The sequence below is a fragment of the Bos indicus x Bos taurus genome, chromosome 8 (genome assembly GCF_003369695.1).
Source record: "Bos indicus x Bos taurus breed Angus x Brahman F1 hybrid chromosome 8, Bos_hybrid_MaternalHap_v2.0, whole genome shotgun sequence".
Classification (NCBI taxonomy): Eukaryota; Metazoa; Chordata; class Mammalia; order Artiodactyla; family Bovidae; genus Bos; species Bos indicus x Bos taurus.
The window spans coordinates 103,202,773-103,224,402 of record NC_040083.1 but is presented as its reverse complement, the minus strand read 5'-3'; the positions used below and the strand labels follow the sequence as shown (position 1 = coordinate 103,224,402).

The 21,630-nt window shown below is 49.3% G+C and overlaps 1 protein-coding gene across 12 annotated transcripts in view; it reads right to left on the bottom strand.

Annotated features, from left to right (window-relative positions):
- Positions 1 to 21,630, bottom strand: part of ZNF618 (zinc finger protein 618) — a 205,327-nt gene that overhangs the window by 79,218 nt on the left and 104,479 nt on the right. For all 12 annotated transcript variants that reach the window (XM_027550588.1, XM_027550586.1, XM_027550583.1 and 9 more), the window contains exon 2: positions 14,566 to 14,609. In XM_027550588.1, the coding sequence (XP_027406389.1) occupies positions 14,566 to 14,609 (44 nt within the window). The remainder of the gene's footprint in view (positions 1 to 14,565; positions 14,610 to 21,630) is intronic.

Genomic DNA, 21,630 nt, shown 5'->3' with positions numbered 1-21,630 from the left:
ATTTAACCCGAGTCACACTTCAACATAAAATCTAAAGTCAGGCACTAAAAGGATATTTCTCAGTAAGTACATGCTGTCTGTGGTCACTAGCTCAGGCCAGAATGCCAGGATAGGAGCCAAACCAAGCAGGTCCCTACCCAAGGAATCCCCTAAGGGACCTGGCCTTTCACTAAGGTGAAGGTTCTCAAAGTGTGATCCTTGAAGGCCTAGGGGTTCCAGAGTGATGGCCCAAAAGCAACCATGGGGCCTGAATTACAAGGGTGGTGGTGCGTAGGCCTCCAGGAACACCACTTTATCTGTCTCTGATACCTACAACTTTGCTTTTAGTGGTGGTGGTGGGGGGGGGTGGTAGTGGGGAATGGGTAAATGGTGGCCCCTCCAAAAGATAGAAAGGGTTAGTTGTTCAGTGGTGTCCCATTCTTTGTGACCCCGTGGACTGTAGCCTGCCAGGCTCCTCTGTGCATGGGACTCTCTAGGCAAGAATACTGGAGTGGATAGCCCAATTCAAGGATCAAACCCAGGTCTCCTGCTGCAGGCAGATTCTTTACTGCCTGAGTCACTGGGGAAGCCAAAAGATAGACCCATGACCTAATCCCCGGAATCTGTGAATGTGAACTCATTTGGGAGAGGGCTCTTTGCAGATGTAATTCATTTCAGGATCTTGAGACAAGACTGTCCTGGATTCTCTGGGTGGGCTCTACGTGCAATAACAAGTGCCCTTATCAGAGACACAGGTGGGATCTGGCAGACAGAAGAGGGGACAATACAGAGAAGATGAGAAGGCAGGAGAACCACAGATTGGACAGATGTGGCCACAAGCCAAGGGATGCTGCAGCCACCTGAAGTTGGAGAGGCAGAGTAGATCTGCCCCCAGAACCTCCAGACGGTGTGTGACCCTGGTGTAGACCTGGTTTCAGACTTCTGGCCTCCAGAACAGTGAGAGATCGAATTTCTCTTGTATTAAGCTACTCAGTTTGTTGTATTTGTTACAGCAGCTACAGGAAACTAATACACTGCTGCTGCTGCTGCTGCTGCTGAGTCACTTCAGTCGTGTCCGACTCTGTGCGACCCCACAGACAGCAGCCCACCAGGCTCCCCCGTCCCTGGGATTCTCCAGGCAAGAATACTGGAGTGGGTTGCCATTTCCTTCTCCAAACTAACACACTACACGTGACTAAATAAGAAGACACAGCCCCAAAGCAGTTAACTTTGCAAACCCATGGCTTCCGTCAGTCCCAAAGTTTTCTTTTGCTTTGTTCTTACTCATCCCCATGGCCGGGTCTGATCTGGTCAGTCAATGCGCCCACACGCCTGTCCAGGGAGGTTTCAGAAACAAACCGCTTCCTCTGGGTCTTAGCAGATGGTTCGCTGCTCATATCCACCCCATCACATCTGGCGCTCACGAGCGCCCTGTGGCCAGACAGGGAGCCAGAGCAGAGGGCTGGGCCCATATCTGTCCCTCCCCACTCCACATCCAGCCCCCGCCTGGGGCGTGCTGCACAGGACAGACTCATCAACACGATGTATAATGAACGGTGTGCCCAAGGACACACAACCTCCAGCAATGAATCTGAGAACAATTATTGCAACTCTGTCCTAGAGTCGTTCCCACTGAGCCCTGCGAGAGAGCCACCAAACAACTTCTCAGTGGACTGGAGGCCCAGAGACAAATGCCATTTCTGGCCATGTTGAAGGAAGAGTCCCAGCGATGCCAGATGCCCAGGAGTCAACCAAAGTTCCTTCTGGGTGGAGTTTCTACATCATCCCACCACAAACGCTAGCACTTAAAACTCTAGCAAGTCTCAGGGGTCATGAGAAGTCCTCAGCACACTGGACTTCTGTCCTGCCCCTACTCGAGTCAGTTTTCCCATCTGATGATGAGTGAGCTGGAGTCTGAGATGTCTAAGGCCCTGGTGGAGGCCAGACCTCTGCCCCACAGGTGTGCATGTCTCCTGTCTCTGCTGCAAGGCTCAGCCTCAGGGCCACTCCACCTTCACCAAAGGCCACTGCTTATTTCCTCTGGTACTTTGGCCACTGAAATAATGCTAAAGCTGGTGGGGAGGGATCTCTAATCACAGGGTGTAAGTAATGACTTGGTTAACTCTCTCTAGAATAAAACCTCATTAAAAGACTCCACTCATTATGAAAGAGGGTTAACTGGCCTCAAGCTGCACTTAAACACAACACTCTCTATGAATGCATGCGGTGTTAAATGAATTAACACACATCCAGCCATGATGTCAGGGGCCGTGTGTACCCTGCTGCATAGGCTGACCACTGACCTAGTCTTCCGGTTCTACCCAGCTGCCCACCTACCAATAATTGGAGCACAAATGACCATTATCTGCAGATATTGGGAGGCTCCTCCTCAGCAATGCTTTCCAGGTCCAGTGAGGTTCCTGCCCTCCACCCCCATTCCACCAGAGCAGTTCTTTCCCAGGCCTCCCAGGACCTCCAGGCTCCTAGGTCCAACAGTTCCTACTCGGTCCTGACTGAATTCAACTCTATCGGCAGCCTTTAACGAGCTCCCCTCTCTTCTCCTCCAACTCTTTGCTCACTATGCTCTGGGCCTTCCCGTGGGCCTCTCACCTTCTAGCCACTCCTGTTTCTTCTGGGGATTCCTCTTCACCAACCAACCTTTCCATGTCAACCTGTCCCAAGGATAAGTTGGAAAGCCTCTTCATACTCACTTCCCGCATGATTGCACCTAGATTCATGCTTTTACATATGAACTATGTGATGATGAACTGCAAATCCTATCTCTAGCCTGGACCTCTCCCTGAGCTCCAGACCTGCCTGAACAACTGCCCGGTGGACACCTCCACCTGGATGCCTAACAGGCAGGCAACCCTGTTTACAGGTCCAAACTGAGCTGCGGCTGTGGCCCTTCCCCCAAGTCAGGAAATTCTCCTGACTCCAATCCCAGTACTCTTCCAGCTAAACCCTGCAGCCAAGGACACAGTCATCAGTTAACGGCAGTCTTGTCCATTTCGGTTAGTACAATTCCACCACTCTGGGACCATCCGTCTCTTCCCTCGCACTCCCTACTCATCAGTCTACCCGCAGATCCTATCAACCCCACCTTCAGAACATGTCCAGAAGCCGACCACTGCTTACCAGCCCACCGGCACCACTCTCATCAAGCTGCCTTCCCCCTCTCTCTTGTCTTGCTGTAATATTCTCACAGCCCGTCTCCCTGTTCCTATCCTGGCCGGGCCAGCTCACATCATTCCTTGGCTCAAAACCCACTTACGGTTCTGAATCTCACCCAGAGTAGTAGCCAGAGTCCTTGCTTCAACCCTCAGGGCTCTGAGACATGCCTCAAGTGCCCATTGACTTCATCTACTAACCCTGTCCCTCCTGTTTCCTCCCCGGGGGGCCACAGAAGCCTCCTCCCTGTCCCCTGAGCAGGTGAGGTAGGCTCCTGCCTCAAGCCTTTGCATCTGCTCTTCGCTCTTTCTGAATACTCTCCCGGTCCCCAGATGCCCCTGGCCGGTTCTCCCCTCCTCCAGGTCTTCACTCAAACATCCACATCCCTTCCCTGCCCTACGTGTTCTGCTCAGTATTTCCCCTGCACTCATTTAACACTCGTTACTGCTCGTCCTCTTCAATGTCTCCCCAGCTAGAACGAGAGCTACAAGAGGACACGGACCCTATCTCCTCAGTTGGCTGTCACTCGAAGTGCTGCCTGGTATGGGCGAGGTGATCAGTCAACACCTGCTCACCTAAGGAGCCAAGAATGAACCTTGCAAAGGTCAATGCAACGTGGCCTTTGAGGCGTCTCCCTCTCCCCACCCCTCAAAAGAACTGTCGATGTCTGGACTGCTTCAGCTGACACCCAAAACTGAAGGCAGCAACGTCCCACCCATCTGGCCCTCGGGAGAACACGAGCTGGAGATGTTTCATTGGAGCCAAAGTTCTGAATAAGTGAAGCTTCTTCCTGAATTGTCAGTCTTATCTTCATCCTTTCCGGTGGAAATTTTCTTGAATGCAACAAGCTCTTCTTACTTTCTGAAATGTCAACAGGGCAGCCTTAGCAATGCTCTGACACCATGACTTTTTTTTTCCCTCCAGTTTTGAGATACTATTGATAAAGGAAATCAGTCCTGGATATTCATTGGAAGGACTGATGCTGAAGCTGAAGCTCCAATACTTTGGCCACCTGATGTGAAGCGCTGACTCATTTGAAAAGACCCTGATGCAGGAGGAGAAGGGGATGACAGAGGATGAGACGGTTGGATTGCATCACCGACTTGATGGACATGGGTTTGGGTAGACTCCGGGAGTTGGTGATGGACAGGGAGGCCTGGAGTGCTGCTGTTCATGGGGTCGCAAAGAGTCGGACACGACTGAGCAACTGAACTGAACTGATATAACATGCAAGTTCAAGGTGGACAGGGTGATGATCTGGTATTACAAATTGACACCAGCCCCTGAAGATGCAGGGGCACTCTTATATCTTTCATTGGCTGATTCAGGCCATTGGGCAGGGGTAGGGCACTGAAGTCTCAGGGTGATACCCACAAAGGAGCCTGCAGCCTCAGACCAGTGGCTCTGGGAATACCCACTCTGCTTCTAACAGGGTCTGGGTCCGAGTCTCACTGCCAGTTCCCTGTGGCTCTACCCCACTGCTTTCTGTACCCCTGTGCCTGGACCCTGGCAGATGTCAGCAATGATGCAAGCAGTAAACAGCCAGATGTAAGAACGCCAGCATGCGGAGTGGAGGAGATGCTGATGCAATGATACAATCACAGGGCAGCCAGGACACACCAGGCGTCTAGCAGGGGCCAGGGGGCCAGGCGCTGCTGCAGGCCATACGCAAGTACCACCTCCTTGCTCTTCACAATGCCTTACGCGGCAGGTCATTTTGTTTCACAAATAAAAAAAACCGAGGATCAGAGAAACAGAGTGACTTTCTCATGGTCACACAGCTTTCTAGTGACAGAAGCAGGATTCAACCAGGTCTGTCTGACTCCAATCCTTGGACTTTTTTAAAATATCATCTGGATGATTTCTGTTTTTTTTTTTTCCTAGAGAAAATAATAAAAACCCTTGTTGAATGAAGAAATACAAGACTGAATGACCGGAAGCTCCAAGAGATGGGGAACATGTGCATTTCCTTGTCTCCTACCGTATCCTTAGTATCTTGGCCAAACAGGCACATGCTCAACACTAAAAACAGAAAACACGGAAATGCAAGAAAACAAAGAAATGGAGGGCCCATCTCTGCCACAGAGAAAGGTGCGTGGGCTCTGTTCGGCGCTGACCTTCAGCTCTCCTTGATGTGCCCCAGAAGGGTGGATGTGTTCACACTTGTCCTTTGAATGTAAAAAGTTTCCTGTTTTCAGCCACAAGAACAGAAATCATGAGGATAAAGGTCACAGCTTCACTACGAACCTGGAAGGGTCAAAAGAGAAAGAACCTACAGCAAAACCCCAGTTGCTGCAAACCCCAGTACTGAGGCAGCTATATTTACTATTCCACCCGTGATCCACATCTTCACGGCATCACCCACGCCTTAATAACCCTCAGAATTATCCACTTCTGTCATGAATCACTGAAATATTTTAATAAATAGTCAAGTAGGAAAGATTAGATTAATAGATTAAAAACTATTAACCTATTAAACAACTCTTAACAGTCTAGAAATTCAAAATATCCTACAATGCATAAATATATCATTAGTCTGAATTAATTTTTAGGCACTTAATTTTCTTCAATGTATGGCTGTCAGTCAGCCACAACGCTGGGTAATACCGCAGCTCGGAAAGACAGCGTGAAGACTTAAATATTAAGAGTTAATTCCCTGGTTAATTTAAACTTAAAATAGAGAAGAGCAGGAGTCTTGAGCAACGGCTGTCAAGTCACAAACTCCAACATTTAGCAGGTGGGGCCCTCCGGGGAAAGCTGGAAGCTTCTTTCAAGGGAGTCATGGCACATGGAAGGTTGGCCCAGGTCAGTAATAAGAGTTGCTATTAACAGTATCTTACACAGAGGCGCTGACTGTGTTTTCCAATGGGTCGGTCCACGGTATGACACATATCAGCTAGCAATGAGCACTGCTCTCTAAAGACCCGCCTTGCTATGACTCTCCCTACATGACTTTTGGGACTCTGCAGACTCAGGAATTCTCACCCACTTAGAATGCCCTCGACGGCAGGTGGGGAAGGGGAGGCCACATAGGAGCCTATGTCCACTGTCCTGTACCTTCCAGGGCACCCATGGTGTCCTACACAGACCCCGGGGAGCAGGTGACTCAACCTGAAGAGTAAGGCTACACCTAGGCTCTCACACTGGCTGTATAAACAGAGACTACACCCCTCTCCCATCAACGTTACTTCCTACCGAGGTTGTGACTTAGCCTCGATCACTGATGCCCAACACCCCTGGCCATTCACCTTGGCATGAAATGTAAAGAGGCCTCCCGACAGGACCGCACCCCTTCTCTCCTGCCCACCTTGACAACTGATGCCAGGAGCTGCCCAGCTGCTTAGAAAGCTCTGCTGTCCCTCCACCGTGCTTGCCCCATCCTGGCACTACATCTGGCCTCCACCCCTCTGCTCTCCACCCACCAGATCAGCTGATGACCTTGTCTGGGATCTGGAATGCATAGCCAGCTCCATCCATGCGCCCTACTATGAACACCCAAGCCCGGTCCCTCACTGTCCAGAGGTGTGCTGCCCCCGGATACACAAACGAGACTCCTCAATACACAATCCAGTCTCCCCAAGGCGTTTGAAGATGATAAACTAGGTGTGCGGGCTGTTGCCAAGCTTCCTAACCTGTACACACCTCTCTTTCCTGATGTGTAAGCACTAACCTCGAAGGGTTATTTAGAAGATTAAAGCACAGAGATGTTCATAAGGTGCCCAGCACGGCACCAGACACCTAGTGGGGCTCAGTAGCTGTTAGTTCTCTTCTCCTGTCTCTACCAAGTGCTTGTCAGGCAAAACACGAAAAGTGTGGTCCAACTGTGGAAAAGGGGAACTCTTAGGTCACAGGTGGAGAACTCATAACTGAAGGTAGGAGAGGAATGCTTAGCCCCTGTGAAAACCAAAGGAATGGAGGGTAGGGGCCCCTGCGAAAACCAAAGGAATGGAGGGTAGGGGCCCCTGCACACATCTGCAGTGAAGAGGAGGGAGGGGTGGGCACACATGTGGACAGGCTCACAGGGAAGGTGGTGTGATCAGGGTGGTGGGTGTGATGTGCCCACGCTCTTAACCATCGTGGTTTGCGTGAAACCTGGAGGCGGCGGAAGCCGAGGGTGAGGAGAACGATATAAACAGCAAGGCTGCGGACGTCTCCAGGGTTGCTTTCTCAGACTGAGGGCTTTTGTCATTAAAGGGCTCGAGGGACTTCCCTGGCGATCCAGGGGCTTAGACTCCGTACTCCCAATGCAGGGGGCCCAGGTTCGGTCCCTGGTCAGGGAACTAGATCCCAGTTGCCACAACTAAGACCTGGCACCATCAAATAAATTTTAAAACAGGGGGAGTTTTTTGAGAAGCAACCCAGTCATATCATCCTGGTTCCATTCTCAAGACTGAGTTTCTTCAGGACAAGACAAGACTTCCAGATGCTCTGTACTGGCAACTGCAGCTTCATGAGAACTTTCTTAAATATGCTCAAGGAGCACAGGTGGGAAACTCGAGCTGGGTGGTTAGAAAGAGTCCGGGTTCCCGAGAGACCCCAATCACTTCCCATTGCTGGGCCACTCCAAGCTTGAGAACCACAGGGCCATTTGGAAAAAGGATTCACCATTTTTGATACATATGACTTGTAGTTTGCATTTCTGTGGCCATCTCCAGAGGACAATCCTAAGGATGTCTGAATTTTCCTGCATCTGCCTTATTTGTGCAGTTAACAGTAACTGATTAAGCACAGTGAACTCTGCCCACCAGAAAAGCAAGGAGCCCCCTTGGAGGAAGTAGATGAACCCTTACAGCCAACCTGCAATTTATGATTTTTATAGCCAAACCCTGGTCCCAAGTTTAGTAAGGTGAGAACACACATTTCTGGAAATCAAATGAGTTCTAATTACAGGATCAGAAACCTACAGTCAAGACAAAGACTGAAAAGTGAAAGTGAAGTCGCTCAGTCGTTTACAACTCTGTGACCCCATGGACTGGAGCCGACCAGGCTCCTCTGTCCATAGGATTCTCCAGGCAAGGATTCTGGAGTGGGTTGCCATTTCCTTCTCCAGGGAATCTTCCCCACACAGGGATCGAACCTGGGTCTCCCACATTGCAGACAGACGCTTTACCATCTGAGCCACCAGGGAAGCCCCCAGGATAAAGATGGCACCTGACTAACACATACCCAGAGCTGGTTCTCATATAATTCATTCTGCTAATACCATCCTGGTCACTGACCAGCATCAGGCCTACTGGTACTACAGAATTTGGGGCAAATAAGGTTAATTTGTTCAGGGCTACTTTAATTTTCCTGCCGAAAGCCAAAAATGCTAAATAAAAAGAAGCTATTATTTGAAAACAATTACACATCCATACACATGTGCTTATGAGATTTAACTGTCCATGGTGGGGGGTGGCGGGGGGCGGGCCTTGGCTTAAAGGACAAGACCCAGTGAGGCCCAAAGCCATCTGATTATTTGGTTGACCATGAACAAGTCTATTTCTCAGGCCCTGTGAGAAGGAGAGATGCCAACTGGTGCCTCAGAGGGACCCTGGAGGGTCACTTGAGATACACAAACTGCAGGACACAGGAAGTGGATCATGGTGGGCCCTCAAACCCAAGTTCCACACCCACAGTCATCCCCACCTCCAGGCTCCCTCTGATGTCCAGGCTCTATGAGAAGTCAACTGCCACCCACTGTCCCCTCCTCCTGGGAATGGAATCCAGCACTGCAGTGACGGTGGCAATAAAAACAAGCATTTACCGAAAATCTACTACAGGCCAGGCATTGGGCTAAGGTATAATGCCACTTAAAAAAAAAATTATTTGCCTGTGCCAGGGCTTTCTTGCGGCATACAGGATCTTTTTTCTTTTTAAGTTGTGGCATGCAGCATCTTTTAGCTGCGGCATGTGGGATCTGTTTCCCCGACCAGGGATCAAACTCAGGCCCCCGGCATTAGGAGCATGGGGTCTTAGCCACTGGACCACCAGGGAAGTCCCTACATACCATCATTAGTGCACCTGATCCTCATCCACACCACTATGAGGGCAGTATGAATATAACTCCCCATTTTACAGATGAGGAAACTGAGGTCAGGTAACTAGCCTAAGGTCATACAACCAGACAGTAGGTGGTGCCAGGATCTGAACCCAGGCAGTGTGGGCTCAGAGAGGGGGTGAGTGAGATGCCCCACAGACCAGGCATGCAAAGTGGGAGCCACAGGGACCATCCTGTTCCACTCTGGGGCTCTCCCAGGACCAAGCAGAAGGCTGTGCATTTTGAATGCAGGACTCACAAAATGCTGTGCTGAAACGAATTCCTCAGGCCTGAAAAACATGGCCTTTCAGACACTCCCCTCCAAGCCTACTGTCTAAGGTCCTGCCTGTCCTGAGCTTTTGGCAGTACCTCTTTAACATCTTGCCCCTTGCAGTTTATTCTTCTGGCAGACAGAATGATCCTTTTAAAACCAAATCATGTCACTCCTCTGCTCAAAACCCCCAATGGTTCCCCATTTCACACAGGGTAAAGGCCAAAGTCCTGACAAAAGTCCCCAAGGCCCTGTGAGCCATGTCAGTCTCCCTGTGGTTGCTCCAACACATTATGCGCACTTCTGCCCAGGGCCTTTGCACCTACTGTCCTCTCTGCCTAGAATGCACTTCCCCAAATGACCGCTTGACTCAGTCCCTCATTTCCTTCAAATCTCTGTTCAAACATCACCTTCTTGTTGATGCAATACTCCTTCTGCCTTTCCCAATCTCCCTCTCTGCCCTTCCCCCAAAGCACTTCTTACCATATGACAGGCGATGTAGTTTCAGTATTTATATCTCCTCCATTCCCACAAGAATGTGAGCTCCACAAGACCAGGGATTTCTGTTTTGTTTGCCACTGTATTTACAGCACCAGGGTCAGACCCTAGTACTTAGCAGGCACTCAGTAAGTGTTTGTGGAATGAATGAATGAGCCTTGGTCTTATCACCTTCTCCTCCACCCCAGTCTCCCTGTCTATACGGCCTGGATCACTTGTTAGGCAACTGGTACACATGGCAAACAAACGAGTCCCTCACCGCCTCTATCCCTGGCCTGCCTTATCTCCAGATGAAAGGGCTGGACCAGATTATCGACAAAGTCCTTCCAACACTAAAAACCTTCAACTGACAGAAAAAAGGGGGCCCTAATTCTTCATTACAGCAAGGCTGAAGCTACATTTATTTGACTATGAAAACTCCATTCAGAATGTTAGAATTTTCTACAGTTAAGGCCCCATAGCCCTCCACGCCTCTTAGAATAAATGAGGTTTAAATGCACTGGGCTACGTGATCTGTAACCTGCACACCAGGTTAGCATTAACCTCAAGTGCTGAGATCACTGGTCTTGTAAAACCGACCCAGGCTGGGTTACAGGGAAGTAAACCAAACCACCGGCAGTCGTCTCCTAGGATCAGAAACACCACCTCTCCTTGTCCCCCTCAATTTAACACTAATTCCTTAGCAGCCCATGCTGCTGCTTTTGGGGTTTAGCCAGAGACCCTCTGGAGAAGGAACAACATGAGGTGTTCTGGGCCAAAAGGAAGGCGCTGGGACGAAAGCAGACCCTGGTGTGATAACACAGCGTGCATGGCACAGCTTGGAGCGGAGGTCAGAGAGTCACAGGTCCTTCAAGGTCAGTCCCAACCAGGACCATCCAGCCTCACTCTTGACTTCAGGGAGCCTCGGGCTTTAGTCTCTTCATCTGAAGCCGGGACTGCATGAGTCTAATGCTCCACAAAGCATCCAAGACTCTTAACCCCATCTGGCCAATCTAACCCAATATCTGGGCTCAGTCATGCCTGACTATCTTTGAAACCCCATGGACTGTAGCCCACCAGGCTCCTCTGTCCAAGAGTCAAATTCACCAGCGGCATCAGCTTAGGGGTATGTTAATGTTCTCTGGACATTTAATGCAGAACTCACTTCTCACACTGATTGCTGGGTCACTCGACAATAACACTGCTCTGGTCTTTCAAAGATGCTCTATTAGCTTTAATGACAGAATCAATATAAACTCCTTCTGAGGCCCCACCTTCTGGACAAGACTCCAGCCGACGGCCCAGCCCTGGTCCCCTCACAGGCTCCTCTAAACTCGGTAAATTGATCACTTCCTACAGCAGCAGGAGGGCATGGTGGTGAGGCATCTGCGTCAGAAGAGTCAGACCCGGGTAGGACCCTGGCTGTGCCGCTCACTTCCAACTGTGTACATACCTCTCTGGGCCTCGGCAGCTTTGGTAGTAAAGTGGGAATAATAAGATCATCCTTCACAGAACCGTGATAAAGATTACGGGCTGTGCTGTGTTTAGTTGCTCAGTCGTGTCTGAGTCTTTGCAACCCCATGGACTATAGCCCGCCAGGCTCCTCTGTCCATGGGATTCTCCAGGCGACAGCACTGGAGTGGGTAGCCATTCCCTCTTCCAGGGGATCTTCCCGACCCAGGGATCAAACGCAGGTCTCCCTCATTGCAGGCAGATTCTTTACCCTCTGAGCCACCAGGGAAGCCCAAGAATACTGGAGTGGGTATAGACTATCTCTTCTCCAGGAGATCTTCCCAAACCAGGAATCGAGCCACAGGGTCTCCTGCATTGCATGCAGATTCTTTACAAGCTGAGCTACCAGGGAAGCCTCATAAAGATTACATTGTTTAATAAATGTAAATCACTTAGCTCAGAGCCTGACTAAATGGTAGTTATTTTTAGAATTTTTTTCTCTGCATCGCAAGTCATGCAGTAAGGTCTGGGCTGACTCTTTCTGGTGTATGCTCTGGCACTGTGGTAGTCACAGGGGGCTCCATCACTAAGTGTATGCAGATATAGGTTAATCAGGGAGAGCAAACAGACGGCACACAGGCCACCTCCCGCCTCCCCTGACCAGGCCAGGCATCTCTAGCTGATCTCAGCACTCACTACAGCCTTGGGCCGATAAGACACAATATAGAGCTTCAGGCACCTGTGAGCACTGTGGGGAAACCCATCTGCTGTTCTCAGGTCGCTAGGCAGAGACGGTGGCCTGGGAGAGATCCGTGCATTAGAGAGTGAGGGCAAGGGCCACACATACATACAAGCGATGAGGAAAGAAGGGAAATGTGTTCACTGTTGCAGACCCAGCACTTTGAATGGTGCCTGCCATGGAGCAGGTGCCCAAATGTCTGTTGGATGGATAAATTAGCATCTAATCCATCTGAGTCCATAGCACAGAGTACTGGGTCTAACCTAGCAGGTGTTCAATGAACAAGAGAGGGCGGTGGGGGCAGCTGGCTAGACCCTCACTTGAGTACAGAATCAATAAGTGGACAGAGCACCAGCTTAGGGAGGGCCAAGGCCTGATACTGCCACTCACTCAGCACATGACCCTGAGCAGGGTCTCTTCTCCCCATGTGTTCAGTGAAGGGAGTGACTAGACAAAGCCCAAGGCCCCTTTCAGTCCTGACATTCAGATCTAGGAAGCATGTCCAGGCACTGGCAGTCTAGGGACTCTCGCTACCCCACAAGCCATAGCCTCATACACTGTTCTTACACAAGATTCTCATCTCAGGGGCCCAGGAGAGAAATACAAGGGCACTGGGCAGCCACTGGCTACATGAGTCACTGTCTGGATCTCCAAGCCCAAGCTCAACTGTTCAGCCCTTCAATCTAACCCGCACTCCCTGCCCCTACACTATCCCAGCTTCTCCCACCTCATTCAGGGTACCCATCCCATAAACACTCACTGAGCCTCTGGAGCTGGCACTTGAGAAGCAGAGAAAAGCACACAAATACGAGGAGTAAGTGAAGAGCGAAACAGGCCACAAGCGACACAGGCCACAGGTGGGGCTGGAGGGGCTCAGAGAAGGCGTCTCAGAGGGGAGGATGGGGTTGGGACCTAGAGGGTGAAAGGGTCATGGAAAGAGTGGGGAGAAGAGCATCCCAGGCAGAGGAACAGCGGTTGCAAAGACTCTCAGGCCAGGAGCTGGCAAACTATGGGCACTCGTGATTTACGTGTCATCTGTGGCAGTTTCTGGATTATGCTGGCAGAGGTGCCACAGTGACCTGTGGCCTGTGGAGTGTGAAGGGCTATCTGACCCTTTATAGGTAAAGATGGGCAACCCCTGGTTTACAGAGTTAGAGGGTCAGGGTAGCTAAAACAGACTGAGCAAGGAGGAGACATACGAGAAGACCAGGGAGGTGGGTGGAAGCCAGGCCATGCTGGCTTGGGTGGGTTACACTGATCTCCAGCCTGGTGTCAATGCCTCCTTTCGAGCCGTCTCCAATCCATCCTGCAAATGGGGGCCAGGGTGATCTCCCTGAAACACAGAGCTGAGCACCCTCCCCTTCTTCTCCCATGGTTTCCCAAAGCACATTACAAGGAACACTAGCTCCAGGAGACAGACTTCAATAAAAGCATGCCACAGTTAAGTAAGTTTGAGAAACATGTCATTCTCCTCTCTCTCTCTCCGATGCTCTCAAGCAAGCACCCTAGCACGTGAAATGCTTTGGAAAGTTCCACAGCAAAGAAATCTGCGGACTTTGACTCGCCATTCTTCAAATTATTTGGCCAAAGAACCCTTCCCCCAACCCCATAAAAATCTATTAACATTTAAAGAACCAGTGTTCCATGAGCTGAAGGGCATACTCCTGTGCTTGGCACACCCAGCTCCAGTAGGTAGGTAATCCTAGAGCCTGTCCTACATTTTGTGGATGTGGCCTGGGAAGCCTTCTCTCTAGGCTGTCCCTTGCCTTCTTCTTGCCATCAATGCCCTAAACAAAGATCATCTGGCCACCCCAGCTGCTCTATCCAATGGAACAGCACCGACGTTTATAGCAAGCGAGTGTCTGCCAGCACCCCTGGTGGTAGACGTCTACTCCACGGGCCTGTCCAGGGTTGCTTTCCCCCTATCTTCGGTCACAACATTCCCGCTCTCCTTTGGGGACCACCCTTCCGCCATCCCCTGCCAGCTCCAAGGGTGAGGTCTGGCTAAGCAGACTATTCCACCCTCCTGATTTGGAGGGACGGGCTTAGGGGAGGAGCACAGGACCGAAGTCAGGCCAATGAATTCCAGACTAGCCTGGGCACCCTTGGAGTTCACGATGAGGCAGTCGAGATGGGATTCAACCCCAGGTCCTCCTGCCCAGTCTTGCACCTCACCCCCAAGTCTCCGCTAACTTGAGCAGCCAAGGCCAGTTCAGCATTGAGTCATCCTTAGATTCCAGTCACAGGTGCCCACAGAGGGCACCAGGAGGGCTGGGAAGTGTTACTCACAGCTCCATGTCCTCCAGGGAAGTATGGCTACTTCTCAGCAAAGGGGGCTGGCCTGGACCATCCATTCTTTCAGGTGGTAGGTGATGACCAGACAGAGGTGGTTGTTAGCCAAGCGACCAGGGATGAAGGAAAGGGGGGTGCGGCAGAGGGCAAGGGAGGGGGGCATACCTGCTTGCCGCGCTTTTCCTTCCAGCTGCACTGGCTCCGTCAGCCTGCGAAGGAAATCCAGAACACCTACATCAGCCAAGAGGAAGACACAGAGGCTACCCACTGTACCCTACCAAGCTCCCACTCAAACACCAGCTTTCAGAGGGGTGAGCGGGCCACCACCCCCTGCTCCATTCCTCCAGGCTGGAAAAATCTGCCCCCAGTGGCAAGAGGAGGTCAGGACAGCCATCCCCCGACCCCACCCTCCAACACCAATCTGCTTGGCCCTTTAAATCCAGCCGAGCACCCACTGCCAACATAAACCCAGCAACCACAGAGCTCCTGGGACTCAGTGAAAAGTAAGTAACCAGCTAAATCTGAGATTGAATTGCACCATTTTTATTTTCAGCTGGGATTTCCAATAAAACAGTAGCCGCAGATTTATTCCTACCGACTGGAGGGGGAAAATCTTATTATGTTAAAACAGGCTGTCCCCCAACCCTGCAAGCACAGGGAGGCAAGAGAATGCTGGTTTGTAATCGCTTTTATTTGGGGGGTGGGAGGTGGGGAGATAAGGCTAACCAAATGAAATCTTCAGAAATCATGAAATTCTGGTTCAGATGGAGAGACTAAGGCCCTAGAAGAGAAGGGAGTTGCCTGAAGTCTCATGAGGAGTGAGTGACAAATACCCAGCGATCCCAGTGACACCTAGGCCCATGCTGGGCAGACCTCAATGCTAAGGCCATGGACATGGGAAAAACTAAGGCCATGGGTTCTCCAACACCCCTAGTTGGAGATGCATGGCCCAGCTTTGGGGGAACATTTATGATAATAGTAACCACAGTTGGAATAATGCAAGTTCAAAACTCAAGTGCACATGTGTTTCCAAATTCAGAATCTTTCCAATTTTAGAATGGTAATATGTTGCATGTGTTCTATATTTTGCAACAACCCTGGAAGGGTCTGGGGAGCACCCTGTGCTCAAGCAGGTTGACATTTCTGTAGTGAAACACATGCAGTCAGCACATGGGTGACATGAAGCCGGCACCTAGCCGCTCCCCCTTCTGGTCACGTTCTGTCACCTCACCAGTTAGAAAACATCTTTTCGTTTCCAAGCTTTTTGAAATTCAGGGTTGCAAATGAAGGACTGAGGACTTAAAAACAGCAGCAGCTACCTGTTAATGAGTGCCTCTGAGAAGCTGCAAACTGGCAAAACCAGATGGTGGACTTCGATTCAAACAGTCAATATATAAAAATAAAGGGATTTCATCCCCCCCAAAGCCAGATGTTCAGCTTCTAAAAGCAGCACGCAGTCCCACATGACCAATCAGCTGGAGTGGACATACCTGGTTAGCCACAGTCCCCACCACCCCCTCTTGTCTACTTCCCCACCCAGTCCCCTGTGGGTACCAAGACTCACTCCCCCAGCCAACTTCCCACCCAGCCCTAACGTGTGGGCACTGAATGCCTCTCATTTAATCCTCTGGACAGGTTCCCCAACACACATACACAGTCTTCCCATTTTACAGGTGAGGCACCGAGGGTCAAAGAATTTAAGTCATTTATCCAACATTCCTTGTGGCTCAGCTAGTAAAGAATCTGCCTACAATGTGGGAGAGCAGGATTCAATCCCTTGGTTGGGAAGATCCCCTAGAGAATGGAAAGGCTACCCACTCCAGTATTCTGGCCTGGAGAATTCCATGGACTTTATAGTCCATGGGGTTGCAAAGAGTCAGACACAACTGAACGACTTTGACTTTCACTTTCATCCAACATCCCACAGCTACAAGCCCAGGTGTGGGTCATTCCAATGCCCACTTTCCTCAGCTCTGGAATATTTTATCTCCCTCCAACACTCAAGAGAGCCAATTGGGAAATGGGGTGAGTGTACACAGCCCCCACTGCCCACAGGAAGGAAACGGACAGTGAAGGAGGTCACAAACAAGGAGGCAGAAACACAAGGCTTGGGAGGGAGAAGCTAACGGGACGCCAGTGTATTATTTCCATGGAAGAAACAAGAAAGCAGAAGATGGTTTGCAAACAATTTCACTGGGAGCAAAAGAACAGGATCAATTACAGCCTCTTTCCGACATCTTGCATTCCTCAAACTTGTAAGGAAAACGAATGCAAGGAGTTGTTTGAATGTTCATATCAGAAAAGGCAAAAGTGGGAGGGGTGGAAATTCTGCTCCCAGAGAGCTTGAACACAGTAAAACCTCCGGCGCACCTTTCAGACTCAACTACATGTGTATTTATAGAATTTCATACCTATCTTTAATGTTATACATATTTTTTTTTCCTTCTCCTTCACACATAATTTCACACAAAGTTGACCAGTTCAAGTGTTTTGAACATGCAACTGGGCAGGGAAATGAGTCTCTCTTTGGCACAGCTGCCCATCTCCATGTGCGTTCCCATTTTCCCTTTTATTGTGTTCATGATATTTGAACTTCTCATCACTGGTACCTACATACATTTTCGTTTTCCACTCATTTTTATCAAACTAAGACAAGGTGCTAAAAATGTTCAAAGAGCTGTCCAAGCAAATCTTTCTGTAGAAGCCTAGATGGGATGGGATAACTGGAGGGAAGAGCGCATCCCTGCAGGGTGGGAAATGTCTGTTTATTGGCAGATATGAGAAGCAGATATGGAAAGGTGAGAGAGATGGACCACGGACCACCAGTGAGAGATGCTCAAGAGAGCACGTGTCAATATCACAGCCTCTCTCAATCTCAGCCTTTGGGCCTGAGTCCAGACCCACCCGAAGCTCCAATACTTTGGCCACCTGATGTGAAGAGCAGACTCATTGCAAAAGACCCTGATGCTGGGAAAGACTGAAGGCAAGAGAACAACAGAGGATGAAGTGGTTGGATGGCATCATCGACTCAATGGACATGAGTTTGTACAAACTCTGGGGGATGGTGGACAGGGAAGCCTGGTGTGCTGCAGTTCATGGGGTCACAAAGAGTCAGACATGACTTAGCAACTAAACTGAACCAAACTGAACCAGACTACTTTAATGGGACAGCCTCTATGGGCCTCCCACCCCCACCAGCCACAGTGCTGAGGACACCGATTCTCAGTTGCAGAGATCCCTAAGTTGCCAGGCTGGCTTTGTCTGTGTCCTCACAAATATCTCAAAGCAAGTCTTACTGTTTGAATTAAGTTGATATTGCCATTTTCCTGGGCCCAAATGGTCTAGTACCAGCAATTTCATTCAATTTGACCCAAACCACAAACTCACAGATTACCCAGTGTAATCTGATCTGATTCTCAATTTGAACCAAAGTTTAAGAGCACAGGGACTTAGAGTCAGAGGGTCTGAATTCAAGTCCTGGGTCTGCCATTTTTGAGCTGTACAATCCTCGGCAAGTCATCTGCACTCTCTAGTCCTCAGTTTCTTCATCTGCAAAATGGCAATATGCCAACACTAGGATCTATCTGCTTGGGACTGGAGGGAGACTTAAACATGATAAATAAGCTATACACATAAAACTACTTAGTGTGAGCCCAGCTGTAATAATAATAATCATCATTAACAACCCTAGATACAGCTATAAAGGGTGCCATTTATTGGGCCCAAGAAACCGAGGCATAGAAAAACAGAGTGACTTATATAAGAGTATAGAGCAGATGGGCAAGAGGCAGGATCAGTCCTGGACCGAGCCACATGTCTTCCCAGCCTGTCCAGGGGCCTGATCTGAATCCTCGGCTGCAAGACAGAAGGTCATAAGCATCTACCAGACCCCACGGCCCTAAGGCTTTCTCCAAAGGGCTGGTCAGAGTGACAGTGAATACAGTGATGCTGGTAAAGTACTAAACAGAGGCCAGGTACGTGTAGAAACGGAAACCCTACTGCTGATGCCACCAGGGGACCATGTGCGCCTAAAGACGCAGCTTCCGCCTGGCTCTGTCTGGGTCTCACCTTCAACTTGGGCATGCTCTTTCCTTTCCCTGGACCTGAGGTTCTCACAGGTAAAAACAGGGACAGGAGGCACAGGAGTTCAATCAGATCATCGCACCTCCTTTCATCTCTGACGCTCTATGCGGAGTTGACGCAAACCTAACCAGACCTCTCAAGGGTAAAGGAAGTATGATGGGGAGTGGGCTCATGAGAGACCTTCCTCCTCTTACGCAGGTGGGGGTAAAGGTACACAAACCCAGACCCCCCAGCAGCTCCCCACGAGGGCACCCAGCCCCACCCACTCCTTACCACACCAGCTTCTTCTCAGGGCCTGGGTAAGGTTATTTTTGGTTTCATCCGACCCTCCTCTTCCCTCCCAAATGAACGCTGAGTTGTTCTTTTCCATTCTCTTATTAAGGATTTTCTTGGAAAGAAAATATTATTCCTAACCCAGAAATTTTATTTCTAAATTTGTGCAAATGTAAGTTGTAAGACATTAGCTGCATTTCACATTTTGTGCAAATGGCAGAAACAGGCAATTCGTGTGCTACGGGATGGGGGCTGGCCAACGATTTCGATAAAATAAACCCTTTTTTAATTTAAATGCTAATGCACTGAATTAAAATTTAATAACTGAGGAAATTGAAAAGCCGAGCAGGAATATTGGAAATAAATCCAAGCAGAAACAGCTGAAATTAAAAATTCTAGAGAGTGGGAGGATAGCAGCTAAGCTGTCTTATATGATTACATTTTTTTTTTTTCAGAATGAAGCAAAAAAAAAAAAAAAATCCTATCTCTCGCTGGCTCCAGGGCAGTAAATCCACAGTGCTGTGATTTATTGCTCAATTTTCCTGAGGGAAAAAGGCTTTCTTTCATGCTGAAATATTTCATAAATTTCAAGCCAGCATAAATTCTTAATTTAAAAGTTATGGAGGTCACATTTAGTGCACTGGTACGGTTCCAAAATCTTAAAGGAATAGCAGCAACCAAAAAAAAAAAGCAAAAAGGAGGGGTAGAATTTGCTCCTTTTTTTTTTTTTCCTTTTTTCCATTTTGGTTTTAATTCATGAGTTGAAATTTCATTATTAAAGATTCTTCCTGGATGGATGGAACCCAAGCAAGCACGTGGGGAACTGGTGTGTGTTTGGAAATCTGCTGCAAAAGATGAAGAGATAAAGATTTAATTCAATTATAAAAAGGCATTTTTTTTTTAAAGCCACTTGAGGAATTTCTGGTAAAAATTTCCTCCCTTCATTGCCCGGGAAGGGGTGAGAGTGGGGGAGGGTGGCCAATGTAATTGCTTCTCTTAGATCGCCGATCTTTTGTGCACACTGATATATTCATTTGTTATACAGCTGTTCAGCGGCGGAAAGAATGCTGGGGCGCCCATAATTCTAAGCAAATCAATCAAAAATTAATGATTTGTCATGCTTGCACAATGGAGGAAAACAGCTCCTTGGGTCCTGGCTGCCTGATCTGGAAGAATGAAATGCCTTTCTGCGATAAGAGAGCAGAGCCAGGGGCTCACGGGGCCTGAGGGGCCACTGGAAATGTGGGGGCTCGTGGCCCTGGAGCTCCAAGAAAATGGAGTGGGCATCTCCAAGATGGCGCATCAGCGGTCAAGCCCAGGACAGACCTGAGACAGCACATTTCCGTGGTGGTATAATTAAGATCTTGCCTTTTCCCTCCCCCACTGCAACTCAAAAATTGCTTCCTCCCTGGAGACTTAAATGACTCCCCCTCCCCCCAGCAGATCTGATTAGTCCGGTTCATTGTTCTCCCAACACGGCTAACACACTACCACCAGTGCCTTTCGCCAGCTCTACGGGATGGGGACCACCGTTCCTGGAGAGCCTGTGTTGCCCCAGACCCCTCCTGGATAAAGACCACATCCCACATGTGGTTGTGTCTCTAGCACCCAGCTAAGGGCTTGGCAAAAGCCAAATATTCAGCAAATATGGTTGAATCCATTAATTACTATTTCTCAGGTAATACAGATCAGCTGGTAAAGAACCCACCCGCAATGCCAGAGACCTGGCTTCGATCCCTGGGTTGGGAAGATCCCCTGGAGAAGGGAAAGGCTAACCACTCCAGTATTCTGGCCTGGAGAATTCCATGGACTATACAGTCCATGGGGTGGCAAAGAGTCGGACATGACTGAGTGACTTTCACTTTCACTTTTTCTGATACTGAGGTTGCTTCGATGAATGATAAATTGCACTGGCAATTTTACATGGGTCTTGCCTGGAAAATCCCATGGACGGAGGAGCCTGGTGGGCTGCAGTCCATTGGGTCGCTAAGAGTTGGACACAACTGAGCGACTTCACTTTCACTTTTCACTTTCATGCACTGGAGAAGGCAATGGCAACCCACTCCAGTGTTCTTGCCTGGAAAATCCCAGGGATGGAGGAGCCTGGTGGGCTGCCTCTATGGGGTCGCACAGAGTCGGACACGACTGATGTGACTTAGCAGCAGCAGCAAGCTATGACAATCGATCTTAAATAATCAATCCTTTATTCACTCAACACATATTTCTTGAAAGCCTACTATGTGTCACGTACGATGCTTGGCTTTGGATGGACAACTTCAAACCCACTGGTGGACAATTCCATGCTCTCAGTGTTCACTGCTTCTCAGCTTCCTTCCATCCTTGGAAGGGAAGAGTGGACACGAATCTGGGGGAGAAAGGGACGCCCCCTGATTGTTCAAATCCTTCTGAAGTCTCAACTTCTTTCTTACTAAGTCACATGACTGTTATATTCACAAGCACCAAATGCATACTGGTCCAAAATATGTCTGTGTACTTTAGTTTGCACATAAAAATTGTTTTAAATTACCAACTGGTACAACTGACCCTGCAGGAAGAAGCTCAGCCTCAGCAGTGAGTGAAATCAAGCGCACTTGACCTGGAGGCCTGCAGGAGGCACCAAACCTTTGAGAAGAACCTACCAGAGCCTCAGGACCTGCCCAGAGGATGATTCTATGTCCCCTACAATTTACTGAGGACAGGAGGACAAGTGGGTCTGAAACAACTCAAGCCCCATTTACATATCTCTTTCCTTTCCAACCACCAATAGATCCCTCAAATCTAACTTGAACTTTTGTCCCAGTGAGTCACATGACTCAAGTCAGGAGAAAGGTGTTTGCTCATCTCTCAAGTATTTACTGAGCTCCTTCTATGTTC